This window comes from Podarcis raffonei, chromosome 3, assembly GCF_027172205.1.
Source record: "Podarcis raffonei isolate rPodRaf1 chromosome 3, rPodRaf1.pri, whole genome shotgun sequence".
NCBI classification, from domain to species: Eukaryota; Metazoa; Chordata; class Lepidosauria; order Squamata; family Lacertidae; genus Podarcis; species Podarcis raffonei.
In genome coordinates, this window is record NC_070604.1 from 72,923,358 (window position 1) to 72,940,483 (window position 17,126).

The window sequence follows — 17,126 nt, forward strand, 5'->3', positions numbered from 1 at the left end:
CTCATTGGGGTCACGGACTAGTATTTATTCCTAATATCAGCAGACTTCTTTCAGCAGAGACTCTGAACTCCGACATGCTAAATGATGCACCACCATCTTAAAACCTTACTTACAACTTGTGAACGTACATTGATTTTTTTAATCCTCTGTGGGGCAACTGGTGCTTTAAGCAAGATTTGTTTTAAGAAACTATGGCTTAACATTGGCTCAGTGTAATGTGTGAACCCGGCCACTGTAATGGTTCTTGCCCATCTTGCTCAGACTTATCAGGCATTGCAATAGTTCCACTGCAGGCCCCTGGTGTGCAGCAAACTCTGCACAGTAAGTTCATTTTGCATCGGATCTAGCTTGGAGCAAATTTTCATTCCACAAAGTCCCTAGCAATGTAAATGTAAATGGCAGTGTCAATATTGAGCCTGACATAAATGATAGCCTTTGAACAAATGAAATGTAGATCGCTTTATTGGATTCAATTACATATCAAATTGGACAACTTGAAAACAAAGCACAATAAAAACTGGAACACATTTATTAGGGTAACTGTTTTTGAAATCCCAACAGACATAAATATAAATAGGAGTTAGATAGTAAAAATCCTATTGTATTCAAAGAGCAAGCAAACATTCTGCCATTGCCTAACCATTTTTAAAATGCTAACACAGACAGCATGTTTTAAAATTCCATGTCCTTATGCTCTGTTGTGAAAGGAAACAGAGAAAATTTGTACCACCTTCTCCTTAAGTTTGTGAAGGCCAGAGAATAAAAAGGGTGGAGGTAGGGAGGACAGTGACAATTAAAGATTTAAAATATTAGTCTTTTGCCATAAAGTAAAGCAGTCTATATTTCAGTTCCAGTATTTTAATAAAATGCATTCATCTGTGTGTAAAATTCTGCAGATTTCATTGTAATATATGGTTTTGAACCCATATTAAATGTTTAAATTAAAATACAAAGATAGAAGACCTCATTTAAACATGTTATGCTGTCAAATTAGAAAATACCTTCTTTTTTGGGGGGGGTAGTTTCCCACTAAGCAGCTCCAGCCATTTGATTCAGGTGAGAAACTGTGTACACAGGACTAGTTACTGCAAGTTGTTCCCCATCTACCTAAGAATACACACAGGAAGCCTCACAGGACTGCAGGTGAAGGTGTTTGTTGTGGACATAAGTGATATGGGAAGCCAATTTAAGTATTTGAACTTAAATATGGTTAAATATAGTGTCCTATAGTTTGAGTGACTAGAAAGGTTTATCATTTTTGGCAGTGGAGTTCTGAGGCAGGGAGAGGTTTGATGCACGACAAGGGAAAGTCTGAGAAAGGAGGCTTGCAGTAGTCAAGGCAGGAGGTGTCCAGAGCATGAGCTTCTAGCCCAATCCTATGCATGTCTACTCAGAAGTAAGACCCATTGAGTTCCATGAGGCTTGTTCCTAAGTATATACAGAATGACAGCCTTAGTCAAGCATGGACCAGTTTCACAAACATTGCACAAGGGAAGAAAGAACATCAGCATACACCATATGTCATACAATCCTGTCCAATTGATATTTATTTGTATACAAAATCCTCAGAGACAAAGAAAGTATGCAAGAAGATAAGCAAACAAGATCTGTGCCATTTGTTAACTTTTTGTTTCGGGGTTGCATTGATCCAAGCACAATATAAGACTTCTCTCTGTGCTACTGAGCAGCTCAAATCAGTTACAGCACTTTAAACAAACTTTTAATTTGTATATGAATGTGTTTCATTTCAGCTTCCCCCCACCCTCCGCCCCGATATGAAACAAGGCACTTTTATAGCCAAGGAAAGCAAAGACGCAACTTTGTTCATCTTTTGTACAACCTTTTCTCTTGGCAAGATTTTGAATCTGTTTGCCTCTCTCTCTCTTTTTCCATGGGAACTGTTTGGTAAGAGCCGACATTAGAGCTGACAAAGCTTTGTGTGTGTTTTCCCCCTTTGCCTGGTTTCTGTGTCTGTGTGTGCAGGCATGCATTCATTAACGTAATTCCTCTACATTCAACAACGGTGCATCATAAACCAGAGAGAGAGAGAGAGAGAGAGAGAGAGAGAGAGAGAGAGAGAGAGAGAGAGAGAGAGAAGACCTCATAAATATTTAGATTCTCCAGTCTACCTTCCAAAGCTAAGTGGCTGGAAAAGAAGGGAGCATTTGGTAAGGACTTGGTCAAAATTAATCTGCATGTGAACCAAAATGGGTTACAAAGGGATGAAAAGGTGGTGGAAACTAGCATACAAACCCGCAGTCTCCAGGGGGTCATTCATCTTGTTCTTGTCAATACATCCCACTCTCACTGCCTAGCTGCTTTCTGCGCATGACCAAACAGACAGGCTTTGCAAAGACAATATGGCAAAGGACTGTGTATTTTGTCCCATCGTGCAGGGCATTAAAAAAAAAAAGTAAAGTAAAATGCTTTACATTTTGGGAATAGTTGCTTGGCTTTACTGCATGCCCCCTCTTTCCGCTTGCTATCCCCTTCCTCTACAAATTGGCATCTTTGTCCAGTACTGTACATACATCAACCCAAATGGTCCAAATTAAGAAATTATTGTACACTAGTAGTTAATGCTGGAAGGGGGGGGGGTAAAAGTTAGATCATATGGTCTGATGAGTACAACTTGAGTACAATTTGAAAACAACTTAGAAATGACTGTTATCTATAATATGAAACAAAACTACAAAAAATGCAGGTAGTTCTTCTCTCACAGCTCGTGTGATTTATATCGTATTGTGGTACTGACAAGAAAACAAAGGCAGTAACAAATACTTATGCTTATTTGAGAATTAACATGAACTGATATTCTGCTTTCACACAGAGGATTAGTGAGGGTTTGTTCCAAGAATATGTGCCTTGCTACAGTAGAATAATGCCACTGCATAAATCAGATAGTAAGCATGAAACATACTTAATGCACACACATCAATTTGTATTTATGTTATACTCTGAATTGGCTTAGCTCTATATATTCAAAACTTTCAAATTGCCCAAAAGCATTTGCAGGGTTTCTCTTGCAATCTGGGATGAACAGGGTTCAAAACTTTGCTTGCCTGTGAAGTTCTCTGAAAAATTACTTTCTTTTGGTCTAACCTACCTTGCAGGATTGCTCTGAGGATAATATGCACAATAACTCTTTATATGCTGCCACAAATATCTTGGGTGGCCTACAGATGTGATAGAGCAGGGATGCCCATTTTTCCCCCAAAGATAGCCAGATTTGAAGAAGTAAACATGCATGGGGGCCATCCAAACTTGTTGAGCTTTTTTTAGGATTTGACCCCGGACCCCGATAAATGAACTGCCACAGGGGCCGGATTAGACCCCCAGAACGGACTTTGGACATTCCTGTGATAGAGCAATAAATAATGTGAAGACTCTGAACTGAGCATGTGAACTGTCACCATAGAGGTTGTCAACTCTATTTGTGACAATGCACAATGGTTGATTTACACAAAGGAACTCAGTATTTGATGTTACAATCGAGTGATGAATGTGCAAGTGAAGACCAGCCCTTGTTCAAATCTATTACTTCCATGTTTACTGCCTGGGAGACAAATTGAATCAGAACTGAAAGCAGGAGACACACACACCACAGTAGTCCAAATTAGCCCTTTCCAGTTTTCAGTAGAGCTGTACTATTACTTCTGCAGTCACCTGTCCATAGATACAATCTAAATGGCAATGGCCATTTCCCCACAGCACTATATCACTAACTCGTGTTGTTTTTTATCTGCTAGAATTCTAAAACCGTTCTGGAAGTGTTGCTTTCTTGCTTATTATGCCCCATCTTGTACTTGTGCATTTCGAGTTTTATATGTGTAGGAATGTGATGTTATACATGCCTTTGCAAATCTCATTTTGTCACTATGTACAATGGCTGGAATCTAAAGAGCTGCTTAAGATTCATGCAAAGGACTTCCATCCTTGTTTGAATAGCTGACCCCAATGTCACGGCTTTTGAAACTCCTCTCATTTTCAAAAGAAGTTTGCCATGCAGCATAAGGTATTTGAGAAAAACAAAGTCTAGAGCACTCTTCAGCTGATACAACTGATTGCATATTCTTTTATTTCAGGAAAACATTTTGCTCAGCAGTGTTGGGACTACAGAAACCACCTCAAAATAATTCAAAGCTGTTGAAGGAACTATCCAAGTTCTTGGCATGATGGAAAATGGAAAGAGAACTGACAAATGCAGTGGAGAAGATACATGGTTTTTTTGTTCGTATTAGTATAAAGATTTTATAAAACTACTAGGAGCCAGACTTTAGAGCAGTGGAGTTCTGCTACATGACACTCCCACTGGCAGAAGGGAGATGATTTTGAAAAACATATTTTCATGAATTCTCCCTTCTCCATGCAACCCATTGCTTCTGAAAGTCTATTCTGGAACGTAAGAGAACCTTCTGTAAGTGGGAGGGGCATTTGGGCCTGCAAGAGAAATTTAGAGGAAATAATCCCTTCCCCTTCTGCCACTGGGAACTTGTTGGATTCGAGGAGTCCACTCATTTGCCCAAGGAGGGCATGTCTGGATTTACCCTGTGGATAATATTCAACTTAAGTTTTGCTCAGATCAGACAAACTGAAATGAATGAAAAATGGCTAACTAGGTCCATTAATTTCAGTGGGTCTACTCTGATTAAAACTTAGTTGAATACCATTTTGTGTGCTTTTGTTACTCGCAGTCCAACATGAATGGAGAGAGACTTATAGTTAAGTCCTAGATGTCTTTCTTCATTTGTGTTGGGACTCGGAGTAGCAGACACATGCATACAACATAAGTTGTATTCAAGGTCACAAGTCACAACTTTCTGAATCATCATGGAATATGCAGGGGAGAGATTGTGCTGGACCACCAAGGGGCAAGATTTTCCATCTGTCTGCCCCACCCCTTGACTGGGGCCTTAATAAGAAAGAGCAGCTCCCTCAGGGTTTTCTCCTGCTCTCCCTGACATTTTTGTGGGAACTATACTTTGCCTTTAGCAGGAATATGAATGCATTTTGATTGTAGTCTTTTTTAAAAAAATGTATTTGTTGTCCTAAACTTTTCTAAGCTGAATTTTTTTTATTTGAAATTTGTTTTTGTGCATAAACCATCTGCTGCCTTGGGGGTCTTTTTGGCAAAAAGGCAGTACAGAAATAAACTCTATTTATTTGCCTAGTACTGCTATCAGCATTTCTCAGAAAAAGCAGTATATGTCTAGATCAATCAGAATGGGAGTGCTGATTTCTTGATTCTGATTCAGTTTACACATGACTGGAGAAATCCAAGCTGCTTGGTTACTTACATATTTAGTGCTCGAACCTGGACATTATGAATATTCTTAAACCTCTAAATAGGGTCAATGCCATTTGGGGTGGCGTGAATCCAAGATTACATCATTCTAGAACTAAAAGTATATATGACAAGCGCTTGGCTAACTGAAAACATAAATCTAGAGCACTGTAAATAAAGCTTCAATTATTTGGAACCAATTTGTTCTGGTTTCTGACCCATTTTTCACACGGAAACTGCCTTGATGGAGAAGCACATCGGAAGTACATCTCTACTAATTTCCCAGTTCTATGTTTCTTTCAATACTATCAACCATGGAATCCTTCTGGGCAGGCTTTCTATACAGGGAGTTGATGGCATGGTGTTTTGCTGGTGGTTCTCTTTCCATTTCTCAGGTGCCAAGAACTCAGGTTGTTCCACCACCCTTAGAAATCTCTGGGGTGGGGTGGGGTGGGGTGGGGTGGGGAGCCGAAGAGGGAACATTGTTTTCAGCAGCCCCTAAGTTGTGGAACTCACTTCTCATAGAATTGCATTTGGCACCATCATTATGCAGCTTTTGGCAAATGCTGAAGATGCAACCCTTTACCCTAGCTTGAGATGTATATTTGTAGGGCCAACCTTATTTCTCTAATTTTAAGTTGCTTTCAACTATTTTTAATATTGAGGATAGCCACCATGGGACCCTGGAGTGAAGGATGGGTAATAGTTTGTTGTTTAGTCATTTAGTCGTGTCTGACTCTTCATGCCCCATGGACCAGAGCACGCCAGGCACTCCTGTCTTCCACTGCCTCCCGCAAGAGTAAAAGTAGTAATTAATAAATAATAATAATAATAATACCTGCAGAGCCAATTCAAGAAGATGGTGCTGGGGAAATACTCTTTAATGCTGTAGCATTTATGCTATGGCATCCCACAAGATTATCTTGTCCTCTTCTACATAAAATCTTTGAGAGGTAGCATTCAACTCTCTTTCTCCTGAATTAGTGCCCAGATGACCTCAATGTGGGTGAACAAATTGAAGTTCAGTCATGACAAAAAAGTGGAGGGAAACACCGTATCCCATAGTCGAATTCGACTGGACGTAACCGTCCAGGGGTTCTTTACCTTACCTTACCTTTGTCCTACCAGTTGCTATGCTTCCAGGATAAAAATATATAAGACATGTTTTTGTAATCTCCAAATTAGGTACTACAGTATTCTGTACTTGGAGCTGCCATTGAAGATTGATATGGCACCATTCAGAATACAGCAGCTAGGCAACAAAAATGGAACTGAACATTAGAAATATAACTTGCCTCCTCTGGCTTCAGGTTCATCTCCAAACACTATTCAAGCGCTGATGCTAAACTTTAAAACAATACATGGTGTGGGAACCTGGGCACCTGAGGGAGCATTAACCTGTCTGCACATTGCTATCTTTTTCAGGTGCTTCTGTCATCTGAAGCAAGTGCCTGTGGAGAAGATACCCTGAATTATGGAACTTTATTATTATTAATAATAATAATAATAATTTTTATTTATACCCTGCCCTCCCCAGCCAAGGCCGTAGAGGCTAACTAGTGAAAACACTCGGTTTTTTTTGGCATCAGGTGGAGACTATAAAACTGAAGGATGTTATAAGGTACAAAGATTTTTTAAATAAACAAGTAGAAATGGGCTTTTCACTGTATTTGATAATTGTATTTTGTGATATACCCAAGCATCAATTGGTGGGGATGGGTGGTATAAAATTACATTTATTACTATCACACAGGAGACTGGATTTCTAAAACAATTTCCTAATTCTGTAAGTGAACAGATGACCATGTGAAAGGCATACATTCAAACAACAAACAAAACCCTTGCTTAAAGCAAACAAACAGGAAGGACCTCACAACACACACTCAATTTAAATTTGAACTCTAGAAGCTGGTTCTTCTGTTATATGAGCAATATATTGTATTCCCTTTTCTCATCCAAAAAGAACAGCCACTATGTTTTTTCTATAGAATTAATTTTTTATATTTAAGTCTCCACACAGTAACAATAAACATTTTTCAAAGAATACTAGCAGGTGATTTATTTGGCGGCCTGTGTGAAGTGAGTTGCCAAAAAATTTGCTAAAAATTTGACCATCTAAATGTGGAACAAAGCTGAAAATCAGGTCAGCACTTGTAGTAAGTCAGAGGAATGTTTCAAGAGTGTCAATAGACTTTTGGCAGATGAAATGATCAAAATGAAGCCAGAAAATGCTCACAGTTCCTTTTTTATTTTTTTGTGTGACCCTGTGTGAGTTGCAACAGTGAAGAAAGCACTCTTGAGAAGCACTTAAAAGAAGACAGAATATGATAGACTAGGTAGGTGCAGAATGTGGCCCTCAAGGCACCTGCACTTTGACACGATTAATGTCTCAGCTAGCTGGCAAATTCTGCAAAGATTATTACAAACCGGAGCCATTTTCTATTTTAGGGTAGGAAAAGGAAGGAAGCTAGCAAAACAAAGGTATGAGATTGGGTCACACCCAGGGAATGTGTGATCACCAGATTTGATGTGACAAGGTCACATGGAGAATTATGTCTCCCCTTTGTTGCCATTTCAATGGGAAGAACAGACTAATCCCATGGCAATTTGAGCAGTTGCCTAGTGACAATATTAAACAAGACTCATGAAAGCATCAGGATCTTCCTGAAAAGAACATGAGAGCAGGCAAGTTGTGCACATGTGTAAATGAGGAGTAGCCACATGGAGGAGAGTGAAAGAATATGCCATTGGATCCATAAACAAAGCAACAGAGGGGTAAAAAGAACAGAACTCTAGATTAAACAAATGCCTTTTAGATTGCCTGCAGAAGTACTTGTGCATTTCAAGGCACAGACAGAGGTCTTTAGCCTAAACAATTTTCACTGATCACACTAATCATAGAATGGTAGAGTTGGAAGGGGCCACAAGGGTCATCTAGTCCAACCCTCTGCAGTGCAGGAATCCTTTTCCCAGCGTAGGGTTTGATCCCATGACCCTGAGGTTTAGAGTCTCATGCTGTACTAGCTGAGCTATCCCAGCTGTATTAAATCAGCTGCATTCTGAAGGATCAGTTCAAAGACTTTCTATTTGGTGCTTCAGGCCTCTTCAGATACTTCTAAAGCTACAAACAAAAAGGGCCAAACTAGACATGATGGGATCCACCATGCTAACGGCTCATGTCTGAAAACAGGGTATGCAAAGTGGGTTTTACAACAAAAGTTGAGCTGAATGCTCCATCTTACTCTGTTGCCACATACATTTTTATCCCAGCCTGGCTGCAATCACAAAACATGTGAGAAATGATGGAAAGAAACAATGTTTGAAGTCATGGAGGGTGAGTGGGTGGTGGTGATGTTAAGCAATCGTAGGGATGTTATTTTCACCCACGGGTCCCACTCATTGTAAAAAGTGGACCCTCATGGTTTTAGATGAAAATGCAGCAGACATGAATAGCCAGCTGTGGCTGCTACTGTCACATCTAGTTTGGTCCTGTAGTACATGTTTTAACATGTGATTTTGTTAAAGTGCTTATCTCTGGCTAGACCATGCTCCATTATAAACATACCTCTAAGCAAGCATGTTTAGGATGGGGCTACGAGATACTGTTTTTTCTAGATCTGAAAATAAGCCACGTTGAAAGAAAACATTTTAAAAGTTTAGCCTATACATTTGTAAAGTTTGTTTCTCTATCATATATATTAAGCACAGATGCAAAAAGAAGGAAAAATAGTACCTTACACTGGAACACAAATATATATATATGTATGTATAACTTTAGTAGAACCAACATTATTAATAGAAGCTGACACAACTTCCCTCTAAATTTCAGGGCAAATGTTTGATTGAATTTGACATTAGCCCTGTAAAGCACTAGTACTCACTTCAGTTCTTGGGGGAAGTACCATAATATTTTGATTCACAAAATAATTGGATGCATTCATAAGGATAATACTGTATAAATGCAGTTCTTTAAAATAGCTTTGCCAAGTAATAAATGTTATCAATATCCCTTTGTTTAAATATGGAGAACTGCATAAACAAACAAGAACTTCTCTCATATTTACCTTAATGTGTTTTACACATCAATTTTAGTAGGAATTTCTGAGTAACACTCTAAACCTGAGCACACTTCTGTAGGGCAAGACTTTTTGAACAAAGTGCAATATGCTTTTGAATAAATAGGGGACACGTGCTTGGCAAGTCCCTCTGAATTATTTTTTTCAAATATGCCTCACCTAGAATAGAAATCTGTCTTGCAGTCTGATCCAGTGTACATTTTCTCAGAATGCTTCGGAGAAGTAAATAAACACTTCCATGAAAGTGTGTATGGGATTGATTCTATTTTTAAGGCAATTTTTTTTGGAGGAGGTAGAACATACACTATATAAGGAGGGAACCAACATGAATGTTAACACCGAAAAAAGTAGCACATGAACAGACAGAAGTATGTGGGTTTGACGACTGAAAAAGAAAAAGAATCCGGTTACTTCGGTATGATCTGTTTCACGTGTGTTGCGGCTGAACAAGCAGCAAAAAAGGCATCCACCTTGGAACAACGAAAGAAAGACAATGTCTGCCCTCTGAAATACTGCTTACATTCACATTTACGTAAATTTGATGTAAATAGGAGTGAATTTAAAAGGAGAGAGAACTGTGGCATCGATGCGGTTGCGGTACGCGTTGAAAACCCTGAGAAAGAGAAGCGGGTGGGGGAAGAGAAGGGAGAATCCGTGCAGCCCGTTTGGGTGGGTGGAGGGAGGGCGGTCTGGAGCCTTGCAAATTCCGCGGACCACAATGACAGTTGCAGGATCAGGTAACACCCGTCCTTGGCTGAAAGAGGCGGGGGGTGTTTAGGAGAGGTTTAAGCACTGAAAACCTAGAGGGGGGGGGGGGAAGCAGCAGGTGTTGGGCTTCGTTTCGTATGCCAAGTTGCCTCCTTGGTCGAGCATGCAACAGCCGGGAGGAAGGCGAGGACGGCCACAGCTTCTGCGCTTGGAGGGAGAGGGCGGTCCTGCATGGAAAAGCAACGGTCCGCGCCTACTCCCCACCCCTTTTAAGGGATTCAGACAACGGAGCCGCGGCCGGCTTGTGTTTTTCTGCGGCGGCCGCCGGGCACGCCAGACTTCAGGGACACCAAGAGACAGCCCGCGCGTGCTGGGCTTGGGAGCGACCCCCGCGGCATTCCGCACGGGGCTTGTCCCCAAAGGAGAGCGCCCATGGAGGGGGGGAGCCGAGGCCCTCTGGGTGGGGGGGGGGGGGCAGGCGAGCCACACGCAGGTTCCTGCCTCCGCCTCATTCACAAGGATGCTCGCCCCGTGTGGCCGCGGCGAGACCGTTAAAACAGCGTCAGTCTGCCGCTCCCCCGGCGGGAAGGAAAGGTGCGCCTGAGGGGAGGGATCCCGCGAGGCAGAGGCCAGCAGGACCCGGGAGCAAAAGGCAGCCTCGTGCGGGGAAAGTCCCCGCGTGAGACGACCGGGGCGGGGCTTGAGGGTGCCCGCGAGCAGCGCGCGGGAGGGCTGAGGTGGCCGCGAGGCGCGCCAACTGCCGAGCATCGCGCTGCCACGAGCGGCTGGCTCGGCGGTGCTGCGTTCTTGTGGCAAAAGGACACGGCTCCGCGCGTCAGGAGAGCCAGCGGGCGACACGTGCATCACTACCTCGGTGGGGAGTGAACGTGAGCCGAGCAAAGGAGAGTTCGCCAACGGGCGCGTGTGCCTCGAGCTCCTTTCCCCCCACGGAGAAGCCGCTCTTCTCCCGTGCCGCTTCAAGGGGATAGAACAAAATTACTCTGGTTTCTCGCTCTGCGCAGGCGCACGGGGCTCCATTCAGCCTCGCCCCTCCCATTCCATTCCAACGCTTGGGGAGAGACGAGGAGAGGGGCAGGGCCGCGGCACAATTGAAAGCGCGCGCGAGGGAGCGCGCGTATCCGTATCCCGCTAGGCGCATGCGTCTTAGTTAGAACCGCGACACAACCAGGACTTCCCCCCGCCACCGGCACGTGACCGGGCCCCGCCCCAACGTAAGATCGGTGAAGTAACAAGAGTTTCTTTAAGGAGTTTCTAATCTCGTGCGCTCAGACCATTTTTTGTGGAAATTCGGCGGTGGTTCGGGAGGGGAAAGAGGCGCCAGCCGATGGTAACGCGCACGCGCGCCAAAAGCAACAACACCTTACCCCCCCTCCCCTCATATACATGTCGAACGTAAAAGTAGTCTTAAGGCGGCGGCACGAGATTGCTCGTGCGCGCGCGCGCCCCCGTCACACTGAAGCAGGCACATATACAGTATTGCGTTGCGTGTGTACATATCCGTGTGCGCAGCGCCGCCGCGTTCTTTTTGGCGCGCGGTAAGTGGATGCAACCCATCCCCGCCGGGTTCCGCTCCGTTCTTCGTCAGGCGAGTGCCCAAGTCTCTCAGTAGGGGCGGGGCGGCCTGAGTCCGCCAAGTGGCGCTGCCGCCGCCGCCGCCGCCGCTCGCTGATTAACGGCCGCCCCGCCCCTGCCTCCTTCGCTGCTGCCGCCCCTCCCCCGCGCCCTCCCCTTCCCGCCGCCGCCGTTGCTTGCTTGCTACTGCCGCCGCCAGCGCTGAACTGAAGCGAACTCCGGAGCGAACTGAGGAGGAGAAAGACGAAGGAAGAAGAGGAGGAGGCACCGCGGCGGCGGCAGGACAGAGACTCGCCAGCCACAAGCAAACGGCACCAGCGGGAGGGGAGGGAGGCAGGCGGAGCGGGAGGCGAGGCGGCGGCATCATCACCACCACCACCAGCAGCAGAAGCAGCACCACCGGTGGCCGGGAACAGCCTTACAAGCGGCGGCGGCGGAGAGGAGTCCTCGCGAAACAGTAGCCAAGCCCGCCCCCCGTTTGCCTGCCCGCCTCCCTCCCTCCCTTCCCCGCCGCGGAGACAGACCAGGGGGCAGCAGCGGCAGCCGCGCCGAGGAGAAGGAACCGCGGCCAACGTCTGCGTGTGCGGCGGCGGGTGAGAGGAGGCGAAGCGGGCGGCGGCGGCGAGGGAAACACCGGAGACTGCGCCGGCCGCGGGCGCACGGCGCTGTGAGGAAAGGCTTCCCGTGGGAGCGGCGACTGGAAACAGGGAGAAACGGCGGCGAAGGCGGCGGAGGAAGACTAGGGCGCAGCCCTCTGTGGTGGAGGCGGAGGGGTTGGGGGGGTCACCGAGTTTCCCCCTCTTATTTTTTTCCTCCTCTCTCTGTCTCGCACGGGACCCAGCGGCGTGTGCTTTGGTGGCTTCTTCGTTGACGGCGCCCCCCTTTTCCCCGCTCCCTCGTTTTCCTCCTCACCCCCCCCCCCGGTTTTAGGGGGGGAAAGGCCTCCTCCCCCCCTCGCGCTTCAAGCCCACATAACACACACCCCGTCTCTTTCCCCGCCTGGCGGGCGCCCAGTGCGGTGGTTGGGCGAGTGCTGGTGCGGGCGCTCGCTCGCTCTCTCCCTGCGCTTGGAATATGGTTGGGGAAATGGAAACCAAGGAGAAGCCCAAGCCGAGCCCCGATTACCTGATGCAGCTGATGAACGACAAGAAGCTCATGAGCAGCCTCCCCAACTTCTGCGGGATATTCAACCACCTCGAGAGGCTGCTGGACGAAGGTAAATTCACCTCCCCACCCCCACCCCCGAAAAATTAAGAGCAACTCTCTCTTTTTAGCCGTGGCTGTGAGGGGAAAACGGTTGTTTCTCTATTGGGCCTCTACACCCTATACGGGATCCCCTTTGCCCTTCCCTCTCCCGTCCCGAATCGGGGGGGGGGACTCTCCTCCCTTTCAATGGCGTCTTTCGGCCTTCCCTTCCCCCGTAAACAAAGGGGAGAGAAGCGGGAAGTCCCTTCGCAGAAGTTTCGGCCTTTGGGGACGAGGCGCTCGGGGAGGGAATAAAGTGTGGCTTTGTTGCGTTCCCTCATTTTTTCTGCGTAGCTGCGTTTTTAAGCGAGGGGGAAACGTCGCCGCCTCATTGAGGGGGGAAAGAAGGGGGGAGGGGAGCGAAAGAGCCCAGGAGGTTGTTTTATTTTGGAAAGGGTGGGAAAAGAGAGTTCTGAGGATTACGGTAGAAAAAAAAGTACGAAGGCGAAGTAGGCCGGGTGGCATGATTCATAGAAGTACTTGTGAACGAGTTTGCAGCCCGAAGAAATGAGGAACGGGGCGCTCTTGTTGTCGAGATTTGACTGGGAGGGAGGTGGTGCAAACCCATTGCTGAGACTGGAGGGCTTAGCTCTCTCCTCCCCTGTTGGGTGGTTGCTCCGTCACAAAAAAGGAGTTTGTGCTTCAAGTTTGTGAGTAAACAGACCAAACTTTACTAGGTTTTGCCTTGGAAGAGTTTACACTGGAGAATAAGCGACTCCGAGTGTCAAGAACAAAACGCGAAACCGCCAGTGGCGTTGTTAAATACCCACCGCACGTTCCAGGCCATACACCTAATCCTCCTGTTCCCACTCCCACTCTGTAAAGTCACTTTTGTGGAATTAAGACCTAAATTTTTACTGTAATCTGTGGTGTAACTCTTAGCACACTTCAAAGTTTTTTTTTGTTTAAAAAATCCTAATTGTATGCTTTCAAATGGCTTGAGGATTACACCCAAAGGCTTTGCAAAACAGTGCTCTCTTGTCTTATTTTTTAATCACGTGTTGACTTCACTTGGATCTGAACCTGATTCCTTTCCCTCAAATCAAAACCCTGTCCCGAGAAATCATGAGTTTTGGCGTCCTATGAATTTTATGGGGGTAGTTTAAAACTTCAGTAGTTAGATATGAAAGATGTTGACATCTAATTTCAGTCATGGTTTTGGGTATTTTATTTTTCCAGTTGAGAAAAGTTTATGCATAGTTTCAAATGGCCTTTGAAGGGTTTGTCTACACTTGAATTGGAAACGCTGTTAAGCATTTGTTTGATGTAAATAGTTGTGGGATGTTGATTTACAAACTGGAATTTTATTTCTGACTTGTTGGGATAACACTACTATAAATGAGACAGACATTGAAAGGATGCTATTTAGGAAGTAGCTTCAGATTGTTAACATTTTTTCAGGAAGATTCCGTAGTATGAAATTAAGATACGAATTCGAGCAGTAGCTTCTAAAGTAACTAAATTGAGCACAGTTATAACAATGGATTGAAAAAGTTACTGAATCATCAGTTTGATCTGGAAAAGGGAGGCACAGCGACTTTGTCACAAGAACAAAAGAGCAGAACATCTCTGGTGTCAAAAGGATATTTCAAGAAGAATATGTGAGGTCACTGAATCTTTTGAGTGTGGTATAACCTTGGAACTTCGGAAGCCTTTGAACTGGCATCTCCCCTCCCCTGTTTTGTGCAAGTCCAAAACAAGATCTGAAAGTTATCTAATTCAACAATCAAGCGGTTTCTTGTCCCTCCCTTATTTTTCTCCCCTCTTCCCCTCCCCATCACTTTCTGGATAGCTCAAGGCAAAAGTTCAGCTGCCCCTTTAATTCTTTCTGCCTTTTCCTGTTTGTGTTGGCTCCTGGGTGGAAGAACTGCAAATGCTGAAAACTTTCTGGAATGTTGAAAAAATGTTCCATGCAAATTAAATGAATGATCTAAATGTTTTAATATTTGAACACTAAGGGGCGCCAGTTCTTTCTTTTTGGAAAAAAAGATTGCAGATTTTAAGGCTTTTATAAACATTTTTGCCAAAATTGGCAAACTTAAACAGAAAATTTAAGAAGTATGTGAGATGTTGAACTTAAAGCAAGCATATTCACATATACTGTGCCTTTAGGTTTTATGATTGTGGTATAATCCCCACCCCCTTCTCAAAATATTGTAGAAAGGTTTGTGCAGTAAATGAAATCTGTGAAGTAATTAAAATTGCTGTTTAGTCGCTTGCTAATCATGAAATAGTTAACGTTTTTACTTCTGGATTTCTTAAATTGTATTCACATTAACAAAAACTAAGAAAACATTCTGGCAATTTGATAGTTTTGTAGAACAGGAGGCAGAAAGTTTGTTTCCCGCCCTCTGTTATTATTGGTATTTGGCGGTTATGGCAAGCTCAAAGAGTGTAAAAGATAGCTAGTAATATTAGGGCTTGGAGCATTCTAATGGAATCTATACGTATTTGTGGAAAACTGCAGATAACGTCTGTATTTTTATAGGTCAGTTGATTGTATGGGTAAATATCAGTACCGTCCAAAATATTCTACATTTAATCATGTGTATGCCTTTTCATATTCAAAGGTACACAGAGATAAAGCTTCAATAATAGTGTAGATTCTCAAAATCATTGATTTTTGTTTTATTTATAAACAGCAGCAAAGTTATGTAAATTAACTTAATAAATATAAAGCTGCTTTTCTATTGGTTTATGGGAGCCTGTAGGAAGTGGAGGGAAGGGCTTTTCTTAGGTTAGAAGATCCTTTTGTTTCCAGCAATTGTCTGCTGAAAGTATTGCCACAAATTTTAGTCATGTATGCATTTTTTAAAGAAAGGAAAAAGTATCTATTTTTATGTGAATAGCAACTTGTTGAATTCCTTTTGTTTGTCTCCCCTTGTGTTATGAGTACACGGGGATTAAATATTTAATAAAGATGATGCTGAGCAAGCCAAATATCACGCTTCAACTGGAGATCGGCAAAGATATGTTCAGAGTTCATTTATGTGAGATTATTACTAGAAGCCCATATCCAGGTAGGATGAAGTTTCATTGACATCTATGTTCATTTTTTTAAAAAAAACAAACAAATCTAAAATGAGTACAGAATGGCACTGTCACAGAAGCAAGATGTTTAACCTTCACATCATGACTAATGCTACTGCCGCATAATGTATATATCTTCTTTCTTTGGCGATCACTCGTAGCTGAGTAAGATTGTCTTCCATGAATATGGTCTTAACAAGTGTGTCCGTAGGTGACTGTGGAGACCAATTCTGGATCCACACAACCTTCCACAGTGGAGACATAGGTTTCCGAACAGAAATTGGGGCCAAACTTGGTATGCTTTTGGTTCTGAGTATTCAGTATAAAAATAGCCATTTGAATTGTATTTTTTAAAACCAATTACAAATATTAGATTGAATCCCAAGTAATTAAAGAGTCTACTCTGATGTAAAGACCATTCAGTTTAAGGGGGCTTACTTCTCGGTAAGCTGGAATAAGATTGCAGCCTTCGTTTAACCTGAAAACAATAGGATGTTTAAGCCATGATGAGGTTAACATGGATCCCATTGATTCACTGAGACCCATGTTGAACTAATAGGCTGCAATCCTGTGCACATTTATCTGGGAGTAAGCTTCACTTAGCAAACTAGTGCTTGCTTCTGAGAAAATATGCAAAGGATTGCACTGAGTCTGGATCCATCCCACTACATTAAAGCTATTCAATTTATAAAAAAAACAAACAAACAAATTTCTTTCCAGTAGCACCTTAAAGACCAACTAAGTTAGTTCTTGGTATGAGCTTTCGTGTGCATGCACACTTCTTCAGATACACTGAAACAGAAGTCAGCAGACCCTTATATATAGTGAGAGGGTGGGGAGGAGTATTACTCAGAAGTGTGGTGGGAAGTGTATCTGAAGAAGTGTGCATGCACACGAAAGCTCATACCAAGAACTAACTTAGTTGGTCTTTAAGGTGCTACTGGAAAGAAATTTGTTTGTTTGTTTGTTTTGAGTATGGCAGACCAACACGGCTACCTTTCTGTAACTCAATTTATAAAGCAATTGTGTGTGTATTTATTTATTTAAAGCGTGCTCTTTGTGTGTGTGTGTGTCAACAAAATTCTATGCGTTAAGCATGTCTACTAAGAAGTAATTTCCATTGAACTCAATGGAGCTTGCCACCAAGCAAGCTTTAGTAAGCTTATTTTAAGAGAAAATGCTGTTTTTAA

At 43.6% G+C, this 17,126-nt stretch overlaps 1 protein-coding gene and 1 long non-coding RNA gene across 11 annotated transcripts in view; one reads left to right on the top strand and one right to left on the bottom strand.

Annotated features, from left to right (window-relative positions):
* Window positions 1-444: 444 nt before the first annotated feature.
* On the bottom strand, window positions 445-10,602 carry LOC128410728 (uncharacterized). Its single transcript, XR_008329592.1, has 2 exons — window positions 9,887-10,602; window positions 445-1,428 (listed from the first exon to the last, which is right to left on the bottom strand). It is a non-coding gene; the product is annotated as an uncharacterized LOC128410728 (long non-coding RNA).
* A 1,292-nt stretch (window positions 10,603-11,894) lies between these two features.
* Window positions 11,895-17,126, top strand: part of QKI (QKI, KH domain containing RNA binding) — a 107,248-nt gene continuing 102,016 nt past the window's right edge. For 6 of the 10 annotated variants that reach the window (XM_053382353.1, XM_053382352.1, XM_053382354.1 and 3 more), the window contains exon 1: window positions 11,895-12,877. In XM_053382353.1, coding sequence (XP_053238328.1) covers window positions 12,736-12,877 — 142 coding nt within the window. In that variant the 5' untranslated portion in view covers window positions 11,895-12,735. Of the gene's footprint in view, window positions 12,878-15,811; window positions 15,927-17,126 lie in introns of those variants that run through there. The other 4 variants (XM_053382360.1, XM_053382358.1, XM_053382355.1 and 1 more) reach the window with 4 other exon arrangements.